The 15,854-nt window shown below is 63.2% G+C and overlaps 2 protein-coding genes across 8 annotated transcripts; both read left to right on the top strand.

The window, feature by feature from the left end:
• The first annotated feature begins 278 nt into the window (after positions 1 to 278).
• Positions 279 to 763, top strand: CEND1 (cell cycle exit and neuronal differentiation 1). Its single transcript, XM_003423226.3, has one exon. It carries the CDS (start codon positions 290 to 292, stop codon positions 746 to 748), a length of 459 nt encoding a protein of 152 aa, XP_003423274.2. The 5' UTR covers positions 279 to 289; the 3' UTR covers positions 749 to 763.
• A 6,842-nt stretch (positions 764 to 7,605) lies between these two features.
• On the top strand, positions 7,606 to 14,857 carry GATD1 (glutamine amidotransferase class 1 domain containing 1). Of its 7 annotated transcripts, none has more exons than XM_064287525.1 (8): positions 7,606 to 7,693; positions 10,309 to 10,385; positions 10,665 to 10,770; positions 11,098 to 11,205; positions 12,300 to 12,394; positions 13,669 to 13,762; positions 13,999 to 14,110; positions 14,205 to 14,317. In XM_064287525.1, the coding sequence occupies exons 1-8, from the start codon at positions 7,630 to 7,632 to the stop codon at positions 14,209 to 14,211; spliced, it is 663 nt and encodes a 220-aa protein (XP_064143595.1). In that variant the 5' UTR covers positions 7,606 to 7,629; the 3' UTR covers positions 14,212 to 14,317. The 7 variants fall into 7 exon arrangements, with proteins under 7 accessions (XP_064143595.1, XP_064143596.1, XP_064143591.1 ...); XM_064287526.1 differs by having other exon boundaries at positions 13,999 to 14,124; XM_064287521.1 differs by lacking the exon at positions 13,669 to 13,762 and having other exon boundaries at positions 14,205 to 14,857.
• The last annotated feature ends 997 nt before the right edge of the window (positions 14,858 to 15,854 follow it).

Raw genomic sequence — 15,854 nt, 5'->3', positions numbered from 1 at the left:
ATACACCTCACAGATGAGGAAACTGAGGCCCTTAACTGGTCTCACTCAGCACTGGCCTCTCAGGTTGCTGTCGGGCTGGACTGAGGACAGAGGCCAGGCTCCTGAGCTCCATGGAAACAACAGGGTTGGGGCTGGGCAGAAGAGGCCCGGTGCCATTGCTCAGCCTCCCTTGTCTCCTCTTCCAGACCCCATATAATGCTTAGGAGTGAGCTGTCCTGAGCCCCTGAGATCCAGCCACCTGTCTCCTGCCTACCAGAGCACTCCTCCCAGCCCACCAGTACTGCCCACCATGGAGTCCAGAGGAAAGTCGGCCAGCAGCCCCAAGCCCGACACCAAGGCACCACAGGCCCCTGCTGAGCCCAGAGGCCCCCCTGCTGCTGATGGGAAAGCCCCCGGGGCTGCATCTGCCAAGCCTGGGAAGAAGGAGGGCCCTGTGGAAAAGCAGGAGCAGCTGGCAGCCCCCACCCCAGCACCTGCCAAGAAGACCCCGGCCAAGGCAGACCCTGCCCTCCTCAACAACCACAGCAACCTGAAGCCAGCTCCTGCAGCCCCCAGCAGCCCCGATACAACCCCAGAGCCTAAGGGTCCTGGGGATGGCGCCGAGGAGGATGAGGCTGGCAGCAGGGGTCCAGGGGGCCAAGGTCCCTGCCCCTTCGAGAACTTGACCCCCCTGCTGGTAGCTGGGGGTGTGGCTGTGGCAGCCGTGGCCCTAGTTCTTGGTGTGGCCTTCCTGGCCCGTAAAAAATGATGGCCGGTGTGCCAGGGGGCACGGAGCCCCTTCTTGGGCAGACTGGGAAAACTAGTGCATGCAGAATGGCATATAGCTACCCATACGTGCGCACCTGCACACAGACACACGTGTACACATATCCACCCCACAGACATACTGCAGAGGGACAGGGAAACAGACCGCCTGCCTGCTGGGAACCCACAGGCAGGAAGGAGCCTGGCTGTGGGCTTCCACAACAGGCCAAGCAAGCTCCGACGTTGGGGAGGGCTCAATGAGAAAGAAACGGGCACTGTGTGTGGCCACCTGGCTGGTGCTCAGTATGTCCAGCCTGGTAGGGAGGGGTCCCATGAGAGGCTTGACACCACCAGGCCAGAGCTCCTGGGCCAGTCTCTGAAGTCCCAACCCCGGCCCTGGTCCTTGTGGGGACATTAAGGGCACGGCTGTTTTGGCACCCAGCTCTGCTCTGGGTCTGCAGTAGGTGGTCATGCCCCCTCACTGTCCCTCCATCCCCCCCCCCCCGACTATCCCCTGTCGGGCAAAAAGAGCTCCAAGGCTCCTCTCCTTCTCCAGCCCTGGGTGGGCCCGAGGTTGGAGCTCCCTCAGTGCCCTCCAGAGACCTCTCCCCATCCCTCTGCATTTGTCCTGGGGGTGGAGCCCGCCCCTCCTGCCCAACCCGGCGCCCTCCAAGCCGAACAAGCGTATAAATGCAATAACACAGGTAGAGTAGAGCTGCTCGGCAGAGGCCTTCATTGCGTCCACTGCCCATCGCTTCAAGGAGGCCCGCCTGCAAGTCTGGTCCAGCTTTGACCTGTTGGTGGCAGCCGAGGGTGGGCTTTCAGAGGGTGGCAGTGGGCACCAGTCCAGCTAGCCGCCAGGATCCCAAGCCTGCGTGGACGCTGAGTCTGAAATAAACTGTATTGTCTAACAGCCTGGCTGGCATCCTCACCCGAACGAGGCCAGAGGGGCACGGGCTTTGCACTGGGGGGGGGTCACAGATCCACAGGTAGGGTGGGTGGGACCCCAGGCCCCTTCTCTGGCCCCACCGGCCACCTCCATGCCTTGATTCTGGTGGCTTTCCCCACGGCCCCTCCCAACGCCGCATCCCGCTGTGCCCGTGTGCACATCAGGCTTTTCTCTGCAGCTTCCTTTCCCACCAAGGTCATGAGGCTTCTCTTTGGAGACCCTCATGCATTCTCGGTGTGACCATTGATCAGGCATGAGGCCAGGCTGGGCCGCCAGACCCACTCTTGTCCCTCAGTCAGGCAGAGTGACCAAGGCCCCCACAGGCTGCATGTGGCTGTGGCTACCTGGGGTGTTATGGTTCCCATTCACTCTGACACCTGGGCCAGCAGGCAGTGCCCCCTCCCTGCATCTTGGCAGCAGGTCCTGGCTGTGGCTGTATCCCCTCCAGCCGGGGGCTTTGAACTTGGGTGAAGCGCACTCACTGCTGGATTGGTTGCTGAGCAGGAAAGAGGCTGGGCTGCCAGCACCATGGGCCCTAGTGAGAGGAAGCCAGTCCCAGCAGGAGAGGGGCTGGGCCTGGCAGCAGTGCAGAGCGACGTGGTGATGTCCCTGGTCCCCGGCCCTGGCCCTGGAACTGTGAGTCAGCTCGGTTCTTTTGCTGCTTGGGCCAGATGTGAAGTTGGGCTGTCACTGTGACCAGAAACAAAGGGAGGGGTGACTGGGACTCAGCCCCAGCCCTCCAGCCCAGCAGGGTACCCCGAGGTTTGCTGGAGGGAAGTTGCTCAATCTGTTCCTGGGGAGCCTGCTGGACCCCATGTCTGCTCCTAGCATGCAAACCTTTGAGGCAGCCAGGAATTCAACACGTGGCTCAGACATGCTGGTCATGTGCAGGAGGAGGGCTCTGCCAAGCTGCTCCCTGGGTGTCCTTTGGGGCCCTCGGCATTGGAGAGGCCAGCCTGGATCCCAGCCTACCTCCCTCACCTCCTTACTCTTAGGCATTTGTTCTCAGTGTCTGGACACCACTAGCCTAGTCCGGGCCAAAGGAAACCCTGGATCAGGGGCCTGAATGCTGCCAAGAACCCCGATGTCTCCCAATCCCCGTTCCCATCGCTGAGGTCCCCTAGAGTGGCCAGGGCACAGGACAGGGGCACTTAGAACATCCTTGTGGGAGGGAGAGGGGTGGTTCTTAGCAAAGGGGGCTGACAGATGGACCCTCTGGTGCCCATGAGCATTGAGGGACGGTTAGGAGTTTGATGGGCAGAGAAAGCACTCTAGGATTTCAGGGAGGGGTAGCAATTGCAAAGGCCACAGGGAAAGGCTCAGGTGTGCTCCGAAGCAGAGGGTTCACCCAGGAGAAAAGCTCCAGAGACTGGAAGACTGGAGCTCCAAGGCAGGCCAAGCTGAGGCCCACGAGGCAGGAGAGCCGGAGACAGTGGGTAGCTCTCCCCCCAACCCCCTGAAGGGCTGAAAGTCACCCAGGATCCCAGCCCCCATCCTCCTTGCAGCTCCACCCCAGCAAGAACAAGTTCCAGACACAGGAAATGGAGAAATACAGTCTTTTTATTGGAGAATGATAACACGTGTCTGCCACCCCGAAACCCGATGCCTCAGGGTCCCTGAACAAGTAGACCCCAGGTTCAATGCCATCACCACCCCCTGCCCTGACAGCCCCTGTGCCTAGCCCCCTTGCCTACCTGGGCCCAGCCATCTTGATCTGCCCTACCTGGGCACCGACCATTGGATACACCACGCACTGAGCAGCATGTAGGTGGTGCTCAAATACCCCGCCTGTAGGGGAGGTTCTTGAGCCCCACTGCTCAGGACCCCAGGTTCCAGCCCCGGACAGGGTCTTGGGAGAAGGCTCAGTGGGAAGGATGGGGTGGGGTGGGGGCAGACCACCAGGTACAGCCCTGGACACGCCCCACAACAGGCCCAGGAGGGGAGGCCCTGGCCCTGCATCAGTGGGACCACTCCCCACAGACCTGGGACCCTTCCCAGGAGACAAGTGCCTTGTTGCCCAGGGCTGGGCCTCTGGTTGCAGATCTACTTAGTCCTGAGAGTAGCAGATACCTGCCCGTCTTCCCCTGCAGCAGCCCCATTGTGCTCAGTCACCTGGCCCGGATGTCACCCTTAAGGTGGGCCTGGGTGCCCTCTGCTCCCCTGGCTGACTCTGGGCGGGGCAGTCACAGTAGGTATTGCACAGAGTGGGTGCTCACTTGCTCTGAGAAGCCCCTTCAGGCGTCCCCTGCAGTGGGCAAGCCAGTCATGGACTATACAGGACCAGGTGTAGTCTGTCAGGGCGAGGCAGAGGCATGGGACCAACTTGTCCCCACACCAGGCACCCCGTCAGCACTGGCTGGGGGTGGGGGTGGGGGAGATGCAGGGCTTTCACCCTGGGCCCTGGACGGGTGAGGTATGAGGGGCCTTCCCAGGGCCCCAGATAGTTGGATGGGGCAGGGGTTATCCTGAGATATCAAGGAGGGCTGGCTTGAGGCCGGAGAGAAAACCAGTGTCCTCCCGTAGGGTGTGTGGTCCCCTCGGGCCTGAGCCCAAATATTAACTTTCACAGCACCCAGGGCAGGGCCTGGGACTCAAGGTGCTCATGGTGTCCAGGCCCAGGACAGTGTATGGAGGAGGTACACCCGGGCTAGGAGTGGGGGTGGAGGACTGACCCATCAGAAGGGGAAGCTACCAGGAAGGGGGCAGATGTGCCAAGCACGACTGGGCAGGGCATGGGGGTAGAGCTGCTGTTCAGTGGCTGGGCAGCAATTCCATCAAGAGAGAGGCACCCCACTCGAGGACTGAACCCTAGTGATAGGCCCTTGGGATCACCTTGTCTGTGTACACCAGCTGTACACAGACTTGGAAAGGCAGACCCCAAACCAGACTCAGAGGAGAGCTGCAGCTGGATGCTGCCTGGACCACTGCTGCCCATCGTCCAGGCCCTCCTCCCACACACCGCCACGGCCACGGCTGCCCACCGTCCAGGCCCTCCTCCCACGCACCGCCACCGCCTGGGCCACCTGCACTGAGCTCCTGAGTGCCATGTGGGTACACACTCTCACAGGCTCTCCTGCTTGCTGACCTATGTGCACACTCATTTTTATTCCTGGGGTCACATGCACATGCGTGCGCCCCATCCTGCACCCAGGGTCACATGCATGCACACGCCAACCCTGGACACCAGTCTGCTTCCTCATGTCCGTGGTGCACACTGGAACACAGGTGAACGCACATGGTCGTGCACAGTCTTGCACATACAGATCAGCCTCTCTGTCCACCATCAAGGAAGGGCCCCGGAGAGGAGACAGCAACAACTTGGCTTAAGGAGTCCTTGGAATCTGGGCGGGGGGCAAGGATGTGGCACTGCAGACATTTTTTGCTGCTTTAGGGTGCTGCCCCTGGGGAGGGTGGCAGGTCCTGGAGACTCAGCGCCTGGTGACCATGGGCTCAGCCAGTGGGGGTGGGGGCAGGGGCTGCAGATGGGGCAGGTGAGCTGCTGGACCCTGCACCTACATGCTACAGGTCTGACACCCATGTATGTGAGCGTTGCGGGGGCTCCACACACCCAGAAATGTCCCTGCATGACCAGGCCCAGTCTGCAGGTTTGATCTCAGGCCTGTGTGTCTCCATCCAGACCCCCTTCAACTCTAGGCTTCAAGGGTCCTGGGCCCTCTCCTGCTTGTCTCAGGGTCCTGTGCCCTCAGCTCTTCTTCTTTTCTAGGCTGGAGTGCTGGGCAGCAGGTAAGCCAGAGAGCTCTTGACTGGTCAGCGTGGTCAGGGCCTGGGAGAGCCGGAGGGCCTCCTCCTTCATGCTAGGTGAAATGGAGGAGGTGGGGCCAGTGGGCGGTGTCTCCCACAGACTTGGCGGAGTTGGGCACTTGGGTGGTTCTCAACCATCACAACAGTTCCCTAGTCTTATCAGGGGCGGGCGGGACCTCAGATATGCCCTGCGGCCAGACTCTCTCCTGCTGGGCCTTCCATACCTGAGCCTGCCGGTGACAGATTCCTCCACACCCGAGCCTTCCTAACCTATACCAGGCTCTTCCATACTGGCTGCTCTTCTTGACATTTGGTCCTGAGGTCCATGTTTTTTTCTCTCCAGTCCAGGATTTGATCACTGGCAGCCCCAATGTACAACCCCAACCCTCCTGTTCCTCAACAATTACAGGAAAATCACCTCAAACGCAACTTGCCCAAACTTCACCCTTGATTTTACTAACCGAACCCAGCATTCCTGGAGCAGCCCCTTCACAGGAAGCGATGTCGTCTTTTTCTCAGGAGCTCAGGCTGGAAGTGATCCTGGATACTCCTCTCTGTCTACCCACAACTGTTCTGTTGAGGTGGAATCCTTCCATCCCAACCCCTCCATGGGCCCCTTGGCTCCCCTCCCTGGTTGGCGGCTCCACTCCTGCCGCCACAGGGTCTCCAGAGCCCACACCATCCCACTGAGCTCTACGGCCACTGGCTGGCCCTTCCCACTGCTTAGAGCCCCTTGGCCTCCTTCAGTGTCACTTTCAAGTGCAGCCCACCCTTATCTCCCACTTAAGTTTCAGCTGTCACCAGACCTCGCCCCCTCCGGTCCGTTGCCCTGCTTTCCCTTACCCCACGCACAGGCCACCTTTTAACAAACTGTGCTTTACCTTTTTACAAAGTCCATTGTCCAGCTCCCTCCCCAGGACATAAGGCCCACTGGACAGAGTTTGCCCCTGGAGTTCTCTGTGTGTCCTCCAGTGCCCAGTGGGGCGGGGGCGCAGGGAGGCCTGCAGTGATCTATTGTTCAGGGCCCAAATCCACGGGAGGGGCCTTCATCCACAGGGAGGGACCCTTGTCCATGGGGAGAGACCCATTTTCACGGGGAGAGACCCATGTCCACGGGGAGGGACCCTTGTCCACGGGGAGAGACCCATGTCCACGGGGAGGGACCCTTGTCCACGGGGAGAGACCCATGTCCACGGGGAGGGACCCTTGTCCAAGGGGAGAGACCCATGTCCACGGGGAGAGACCCATGTCCACGGGGAGGGACCCTTGTCCACGGGGAGACCCATGTGCACGGGGAGAGACCCATGTGCACGGGGAGGGACCCTTGTCCACGGGGAGAGACCCATGTCCACGGGGAGGGACCCATGTCCACGGGGAGAGACCCATGTCCACGGGGAGGGACCCTTGCCCACGGGGAGGGACCCTCGTCCACGGGGAGACCCATGTGCACGGGGAGAGACCCATGTCCACGGGGAGGGACCCTTGTCCATGGGGAGAGACCCATGTCCACGGGGAGGGACCCATGTCCACGGGGAGGGACCCTTGTCCACGGGGAGGGACCCATGTCCACGGGGAGAGACCCATGTCCACGGGGAGAGACCCATGTCCACGGGGAGGGACCCTTGTCCACGGGGACGCACCCTCTGCCTGGGCCGGAGCTGGCTGGAAGTGCTTATTGCTCGGGTCGAGGGCCCAGGGAAGGGGACGAAACTGGATTCCTGGCTGGACCTCGGAGCAGGGCCAGGACATCCATCCGGGGAGACCCCTCATGCTCCCGCATGGCGGCCCTCCGCCCAAACTCGGACCCGTCTGCAGGTTCTCCGGGGCCACGGGGCTCCTGGTGTCGAGGGCGGGGACCGGGGACTCCGCGGAGCGGACGGAGTCCGACCGGGAATCAGACCCTGAGCGGCGCCGGTAGCGGAGAACCGGGCGCTGCCCCCCGTGCTGCCGAAAGAGGAAATGCGCACGCGCACCGCGCCGCTCCAGCCTGTCTCCCAGGCCGCCGCGCCACGTGACCTGCGTCCTCCCGGTCGCGCGCACGCCTCGCTCCGCACGTGCACGCCTCGCCCCGCACGAGCCCGCTCCCACGTGCACGCCCCTCGCCCCGCACGAGCACGCGCACGCCCCGCCGCACACGAGCACGCCCCGCACGTGCACGCGCCGCGCCCCGAGCCATGGCGTCGGAGCGGCTCCCCAGCCGGCCCGCGTGTCTCCTCGTGGCCAGCGGTGCGGCCGAAGGTGCGGCCCGGGCTCCGTGGCGTGGGGGCCGCGGGGACTCGGGGGCCGGGGCGGGGGCTCAGGCTCGGTGGACGCGCCCCCAGGCCCCGACCCCCGACCCGACCCCGGCGGGGCGTCCTCGCAGGCAGGGTCCCTGGGCCGGGCGCCCCGGCGGTACCCGGGTCGTCGCCGCGCGGCCCCGAGAGGCCCTGGAGCCGCCATGCTGGGTGCCGCCTGGCAGTGCCGTCGCCGCAGGCATCGATGGGCCCACAGGTCCCGGGGCCGCCGCGGGCGCAGGGCTTTGGGGCAGAGGATGCGGGTCAGGGTCGGGTCAGGGGGCTGGGTCAGGGTCGGGTCAGGGGGCCGGGTCAGGGTCGGGGAAGGGGGCCGGGTCAGGGCCGGGTCAGGGGGCTGGGTCAGGGGGCCGGGTCAGGGTCGGGGGCCGAGCCCTGGACTTCGGAGGAGCAGGTGCAAAGGCCCTGGGGCAGCGGGCTGAGGATGGCCAGCGGCACCCAGGCGCGAGGTCCTGCAGAATCTGGCTCCTGTGCTGTTTTGGTGGGCTGCTTGGGAACCCCCAGAGTTCCTCAGACCACGCCTTGAGTTTTGTGTTTCTGGGGCACAGCCTGCTGCAGGGGTTGTCATTTCTGTCGGGAGAAATAAGAGTTCTGGGACGGTGGCCACTAAGAGCCAGAGCTGCGGAGTGTCCACCTCTGTGGTAGGCGCCCGGTACCCCAGGCCTGGTCCTACCCCTGCCCCACTTGCCAGTGTGGTAAGGGGCAGAGGGTAGGGTGCTCCGAGGAGGGGTGGGGCACCTGTGGGCAGGGCGCCTGGGGGCAGGGCTGTGAGCTCAGAGCCCAGAGCTTGGGGGCAGCTCTTTCTTGGCTGAGTGCTAGTCCTGGTCCTGGTCCAGGCGGTGCTGGGGCCACAAGCGGCAGAGGCCTCAGTGTCCTGGGGCCAGGCCTTGTGGAGCGGGAAGAAGTTGGCAAGGCAGCCTTGGGGAGTGGGTTTTGGGGTTGTGTGTGGAGCTGGGCCTCAGGCCTGGAGGGATGAGCGGAGAACCTGTGCTCCTAGCCGAAGTCCTGTGCCCATTTGCCCTGCCCCTTTGCTGAGCACCCCGTTCTGGTCAGGCTGTGGGGGTGCTGGACGGCAGGGCCAGCCCCACAGGCACACCCAGGTTAACATACATCCCAGGGGTGAGGGGTTGGAGGAGGGGCTGTCACGTGGGACAAGAGAAGCCAGGGGCAGATTCCGAGGTCACCTTGGCTGCAGAGTGGTCACCAGGGTCTGCCACTGCTGGTCCCCATTCTGTCTGGTTGAGCCATGCAGTGCTTGGTGAGGAGGGTGCCTGGCCTGGCTTCGGCTCCTGACCCCAGGCTCATAGCCCCCAGGAGGGGCCTGCTTTCCTGGGTCTTAGACAGGGAGGCCGAGTCGTAGCAAGGAGTTGGGGGGCCAGGATTGGGCCAGGGTCTGGCTCACTGCACATTCTTCGCTGTCACACTCTGGCTGCTCAGGTATAGGCCAGGGGGAGAGGGGTAGGGGGTCACAGCTCCAGGATGGAGAGGGGAGCTGGCTTTGTCCCCGACAGCGGCCTGGGGAGTGAGGCTGCAAGGAGCCTTGCAGTTAGGGTCCTTCCCAGAGGTGTGGGAGCCATGTAGGGAGTGAGTGGGGGTGCACAGGGGCCAAGAGCGCTGGTTGGTTGTGCTGAGGGCTGGGGACCTGGGGGCACAGGTGTGAGGTAAGCATCAGGCTCAGTGGGCAGGGCGCTGTCCTCCCCACAAGAGGGACCTCGGCCTCAAGAGTGCTTTAAGGATCCTGAGGGGTGAGGGTGCGAGGAGCCCAGGTGGCAGGGTGGTCAGCCTGGGGTGGCTTCGGAGGGGGTTTGTGCTCCTGGGTGTGGGGGTTTCTGCAACAGTGAAGAGGGTTAGGGTGGGGTTCTGGGGTGTCAGTTAATGTATAGTAAAGAGCAGAGGTGAAGAGGGGTGGGGGGTTTCTGGGGTTAGGACTGACTGAGGATCGTGGGGTTCAGAGGTGGAGGTGCATTCTGGTTCTCCAGACGAAGGACAGGAACCTCTCACGGGGGTGCTTTGAGTGATGGGGAGGTGAGGGCTGGGGGCGCAGAATCAGGGAGCCTCTGTTTGAGGAAAGGGAGCTTTAAGTGCCGGGCCAGGAAACACCCTCGCCCGCTGCTGACAACTTGTCCCCCCCCTCCCCACATGCTTAGCTCAGGTCACCTCCCTTAGGGCGGGGGCGGAGTTGCTGGGCCTGGAGGGAGCAGGCAGCACTGGGAGTTAAGGGACAGGGAGGTAAAGGATGGGCTGGAACCAGAAAGGCCTCCGGCGGCATGATGGGGGGGTGTTGGGGAGAGAGCTCGCGGGGGCTGCAGGGCTACTGCTTGGCCTTCAGGTTCCTTTGCGCCTCAGGCCGGGCCTGCACTGTGACTGCCCTGCCCTCCAAACCTCAGCTTCTTTCTGCTGACCGACCACTCCCCCCACGGCCGCTTCGAGGGCAGCACAGGACTGGGCACGGTGGGCCAGGGTGGGGCTGCTTCGCAGGGGTCCCAGGACCCGAGGCCTCTGTGGGTGGAGGGTGCGGGGGCGAGCGGTAAGCCTAGCGCCCATGGCTGCCCTTATCCACAGGTGTGTCCGCCCCATCCTTCCTGCACTGCTTCACGCTGGCCAGTGCCGCCTTCAACCTGCAGGTGGCCACCCCAGGGGTAAGTTCAGGTATCCTTACCTGCAGGCCTTGCCATCACTGGGCCTGGAACTCCACGTGGGTCTGTGGTCCCCGTGTGCTGGGCTCTGACGCTATCTGTGGGGATGTGACCTTTGGCTTCTGTCAGCACCTGCTTATGTGGCTCCTCATGTGTGCTGACCCCAGGGACGGGGGCCTACCTGGGAAGACCTGTAAGAGTAGCGGTTCTCGGTGCTTTGAGGGGTTCCTCGCGGCATCCCCATGCATCCTGTGCCCACCCCTGCCTGTACTCTGCCCGCAGGGGAAGGCCATGGACTTTGTGGACGTGGACGAAAGCAATGCCCGCTGGGTCCAGGATTTCCGCCTCAGGTCCTACGCCAGCCCTGCCAAGCTTGAGTCCATCGACGGTGAGGCCCCTGCTGGCTGGGCGGGGTCCAGGTGGGCTGGGGGCCCCACAGCATTGCCTCGGCCCTGCTCCAAGCGCTGGTGCCCAGGCTAGCTTCCAACCTTTCACTCCACGGCCCCGCACCTGGTGACCCCAATGTTCCTGAGTTTCTATTTGGGGGAGGGATTGGGTGGGAGCACATGAGGCCCCAGAACATCACGGTAGCCTGCTGGAGGGGTGGTGGGCCTGAGGCCTCTCTGTATCAGCAGCAGCAGCAGCGGGGCGGGGGCAGGTGGTCCGCAGTGGCCCTGACAGACAGTGCTGGCCCCGTGCTATGCTCTCTCTTCAGGGGCCCGGTACCATGCTCTCCTCATCCCCAGCTGCCCCGGGGCACTGGCTGACCTGGCCAGCAGCGGGTCCTTGGCTCGCATCCTGCAGCACTTCCACTCCGAGAGCAGTAAGTGACTCCTGGGACTGGGAGGTGGCATGAGAATCAGGGCACCCCAGGGTCAGGGTGGTCGTCCCGGGGTGTGGGGCCTGGGTTTGGGAACAGGAAGTGCTGAGTCATTTCGCGAGGGTAGGCCTGCATCCGCGTGGGGAGTGGATGAGTCTGTCAGCCTTAAGTGAGCGTGTGATTGTCCCCGGCACTGTGTAGCTTTGATTACGCCCAGCCTGGTCCCTGCGGCCTGGGCTGTGCTTCCTGCGGTCGGCCATCTCTGGTCACTGCGGGAAAGTGCAGCCCATGGTTCAGGTGGGGTCCAGGGCCAGAGGGGCTGGAGAAGGGCCGCTCTGCAGGGACTTGGCTGTGACAGCATGTCCACTGGCCTGGCCCGGCGCTTGTGCAGAGTCGTGTGTTCATATGGGAATTTCTGTCCCAGGAATGGGGCCTCCTGTCCCCACACAGCAGGACAGGCTGCCATTGTTCCTGGCCTCAGCTGTGGGAATGGCTCTTGGTAGGCGGTGCCCTGGGAAGAAGCCTGAAGGCCAGGTGACCCCAGTGCAACCGGGCAGTGTCTTGGGGGCCTTGTTGGTGGCTCTGGGTTGGGTGCTCCCAGGAGGCCCGAGGAGGGGCATGGCTGGTGTGCCTCACGCCTGCCTCCATGATGGGGTCTGTGCAGTGATAGCCCATGGCTCTCGGGACGTGATGCTATGGGTGGTGGGACTGGGTTTGACTCCATGAAAGACCAATAGATTCTTTAGTGTTCCTGGGGTTGGTAACTAAGATTCTTGTGTCTCCTCTTGTATTTCTTTTTGGTCATCAACACACAAGAAGACTTGAGATCTGAGCCAGAGCTTGGTTTTACAGAAGGGACATTTCCCAGCACTTTGTGTAGCCTGGCAGGCTGAGCAGGAGCACAGGGTGGGGAGGGTCTGTGGGACTGGAGGGTGGGACCTTAGGGCTGGTCTTGCCTAGGAGGCAGTAGGCCTTTGTGGGGAGGGTGTGGTGGTGGAGGTTCCGGTGGCCCGTGCAAGGGGGCTGAGGGTCAGCATGTGGGGTGTCTGGGCAGCCCGTGGGGTCAGCCCTCAGTCTTGCTGTGATCACGCTTTCAGAGCCCATCTGCGCTGTGGGCCATGGTGTCGCCGCCCTGTGCTGCGCCACGAGCGAGGATGGCTCCTGGGAGTTCCAGGGCTACAGCGTGACGGGGGTGAGTGCTGCACGTGGGGGTGGGGATGCCCTCGGGGATGGGGTCACTGCTCCCTGAACGCTGACTTGTATACTGAGGTGCAGTGGGGTGGTGTGCTCGTGGACAGGGTCACTGCTCGCTGAACGCTGACCTGTGTCCCGTAGCGTGGAGGTGGGAGGTGCTTTCACGGACGGGGTCACTGCTCCGTGAATGCTGACCTGTGCCCTGTGGTGTGGAGGTGGGGCGGTGCCCTCATGGACGGGGTCACTGCTCCCTGAACACTGATCTGTGTCCCACAGCGTGGGGGTGGGGGGTGCCCTTGTGGACGGGGTCACTGCTCACTGAACGCTGATCTATGTCCAACGGCGTGGGGGTAGGGGGCGCCCTTGTGGACGGGGTCCCTGCTCCCTGAACGCTGATCTATGTCCCATGGCGCGAGGTGGCGACTGACGTGGACAAGTGGGTCTCAGCCGTGTGTGTGAGAGCACAGGGTGCCCCAGCCGCCTTGGGCAGTGGGTGACGGTTCCGGAGGGTCCAACTCCAGTGTGGGTGGTTGCCTGTGCCGCCCTCGCTGTCTGTCCTGGCCACAGCCTGTGATGGCCCTCCCAGCACGTCCCAGGATGTGGCCAAGAGTCACAACCCTTACACGGTGTGACCCCCCGTGGCCCTGGGTGGGCCCAGTCAGCCATGCTGTGCCAGTGGCTGTGGGGGCATGGGATGCTTGAAGTGAATGCATCCAGGGACAGTGGGTGGGGTCTCTGGGGGCAGGAGGACCCCTAGCGACCGTCCTGGGCCTGGGGGAGGAGCAGGGTGGCTCTAGGGTTTGGTCTGTACCCTCCAGGCGGCTGGGGGTGGGGAGGGTCAGGAGAGGACCAGGCTGCGGGAAGGACAAGGACGAGCGGGGAGGCCTGGGGCAGGTGCGGGCCAGCGGTCAGAGCTTTCCGGTCTGTGCAGCCACTGCCTCTCCCAGTGCCAGTCGGGCTGTGCTCCCCCAGCTGTAGCCTGGTAATGGCACTGCCTGCCTCTGGGATGTCACCCATGTGTCCTGCTGCTGGGGGCCGGCCACTGGGCCCTCCACCCACCCTGGGGACTCCCCGCAGGGAGGACTGCCCGTCCCCCAGCCCCCCTGGCAGTTAGTGCCCCTGCCTCAGTAGCCCTTGCAGGCCAGGCCAGGGAACACTCACCCGTGGAGATTGTCATGACTTGTACTTAAATGTGATTGGCCTAACCCAGGGTGGGATCAGGCTACGTGAGCAGGGACCCTGCAGTCTCAGCAGTGCCCCTCCCCCCTGCAGCCCTCTGTTTACGAGCTGGTCCGGGCACCTGGCTTCGCCCACCTGCCCCTAATTGTGGAGGACTTTGTCAAGGATGCGGGTGCCAGCTTCAGCGGTGAGCCTGAGTGGGCCTCGTGCTTATGGCCATATGGGTTGGGGCACCAGGGACGGTACTGGCCCCCCAAGCCAGGCCCAGTTGACCTGGTGGTCAGCAGCCCCATGCCGGGCGCCTAGCAGGCTTGGATGCAGGCATGCCAACTGCCCTGTTGGCCCCGGGAGTGGACAGGAGGGGGCAGCAGCTGGGCAGGTCTGTGATGTGGCCCTGCCTGAGCCTTTGCTGTGGCCCCACAGCCAGCGAGCCAGACGCAGTGCACGTGGTGCTGGACCGCCACCTTGTCACCGGCCAGAACACCAGCTCCACTGTGCCAGCTGTGCAAAACCTGCTTTTCCTCTGTGGCAGCCGGTGAGGCCTGGCGGGTCAGTAGTGGGCTCGTGGCTCTAGACCAGTGGGGCCTGGGTGCTGGGGCCCCATCCGTGACTGAGTGTTTGTCCCACAGGAAATGAGGTGGACTGCACCAAGCAGCCAGCGCTGTTGGCCCAGATGTCCACAGAGGAAGTGGGCCTGCTTCATCGTCTTCTCCTTGGCCTCCTAAGACCCCACCTCAGAGCTGAGAGCAGCCGGGGCCTCTGACGACACCCGAGCAGACTCAGACACCTGCCCTGGCCAGGACCCCTTGGGCCTGAGACTGAGGCCTCGCCCCCGACGTTCTCCTCAGCAGGGAGGCGAGACCAGGACTCTGGGGGCCGCTGGCGATAGGTTCTGCAGAATTCTGAATCGAGTGTGGTCAGCGTGGATGGGGGAGTAGGCAGAGTGCTAGTGGGGGCTTGCCCTGCTCTGGTCTCTTGGGGTGGGGAGGCTGGTACTGGCATCGTGTGACTCTCCTCTGCCTGTCCGCACCCACATTGGGGCAGCACCGTGCGGGCCTCTTGAGGTTAGGCCTTGGCCGTCCTGAGAGGCGGATGACTGGACCATTGGGCAGTGGGATGGGGACGCGAGGACTTGTCTTTCTGAGGGGAGGGGCAAGGTGGGGGCAGCTGGCTGATGCTGACACAGCAGTTTTCTGGGCACCAAACCCCAGCCCCAAACCGCCTGCCGAGATACCGTGTCGACGGAAACTGCTTGCCGAACAAATGTTTTGCTTCTAGCTCAGAGCGTGGTCTCAATGTAACACAGACCCCACCTCAGCACAGGTGGTGTTGGAAGCCCCTCAGATGGGCACGGTGGGGGTCACCACATCCTGCGTTGGTGGAGAAACCCACTGTGGGACGGTCAACTGCCCGCAGACCTCTGCTATCTGGCAGGAAGTGTTACTAGAGGTGCCACCTGCAGGTCAGGGCCCCCTGTGCTGGGCCATCCTGTCCTCTTACGCCCAGGACTGGCCTTAATGGAGGACACAGGCCAGCAGGTGGTTCTCTCTTGGGGACAGTGTGGCCCCAGCCCTGTTTGTGCTGTGTACTTGGCCCTTCCCCTCCCTGCTTCTTTGTGCCTCCTACCTCTGCCATAGCTGGGCACCAGGTGGGCTCTCACCTCTACGGACCTGTCCCTCTCCTGTGGGTGCTGGTCAGTCCCGTGTCTGAGGTCACCCTGTGTGGTGGCAGGTGTCTGTACAAAAACTTTTTAAATTTAAGGCTGTGCCTTCAGGGAGTTGCCGCAAAGGGCTAATCATGCTTCCTGAGCACTGGTCCGGAAGGTCGAGGTGGGGATGGTGCAGGTTTGGGGGACCTGGGCCCCACAGCCCTGCTGAAGGGTTACCCACAGTCTCTTCTACAGCTGCCAGGGAGCCCCAGGGCTCTGCAGGGTAGGCGGGGCCCTGTGCTGGGGAGAGTGGAGGGGAAGCCCACCAGGCTGGGAAAGACGGGGGCCAAGGGAGCCTGTGGTTGGGAGAGGGTGGGCCATTGTGGGGCAGAGGTCCTCCAGGGTGGGTTCAAATCAGGCCCCTGTACCTATTGAAGAGAAAAACATCTACGCAAGACTGAATGTTCACAGTAGCACTGCTCACAGCGGCCCTAAAGCTGAAACCACTTGAGTGTCAGGCAGCTGATGAATGTGGTCCACCCACACCACGCAGTATCAGTCGTGAGGCTGATTCAGGCGCCGTACAGCGCAGGCGAACCTTGGAACCATCACGCCGAGTGGGAGGCCAGAT

The sequence above is a fragment of the Loxodonta africana genome, chromosome 7, assembly GCF_030014295.1.
Source record: "Loxodonta africana isolate mLoxAfr1 chromosome 7, mLoxAfr1.hap2, whole genome shotgun sequence".
Classification (NCBI taxonomy): Eukaryota; Metazoa; Chordata; class Mammalia; order Proboscidea; family Elephantidae; genus Loxodonta; species Loxodonta africana.
Note: the sequence above shows the minus strand (reverse complement) of the source record. Positions and strands in the feature narration are given on the sequence as shown.

What these genes read in the sequence shown, in the direction of transcription:
- CEND1 (XM_003423226.3), top strand. Translation starts at nt 290, where the DNA reads ATGGAGTCCAGAGGAAAGTCGGCCAGCAGCCCCAAGCCCGACACCAAG.
- GATD1 (XM_064287521.1), top strand. Translation starts at nt 7,630, where the DNA reads ATGGCGTCGGAGCGGCTCCCCAGCCGGCCCGCGTGTCTCCTCGTGGCC. An exon ending in CAAGCTTGAGTCCATCGACG is followed by an intron (nt 10,771 to 11,097) that starts GTGAGGCCCCTG and finishes CTCTCTCTTCAG; the next exon opens with GGGCCCGGTACCATGCTCTC. An exon ending in CTTTTCCTCTGTGGCAGCCG is followed by an intron (nt 14,111 to 14,204) that starts GTGAGGCCTGGC and finishes TTTGTCCCACAG; the next exon opens with GAAATGAGGTGGACTGCACC.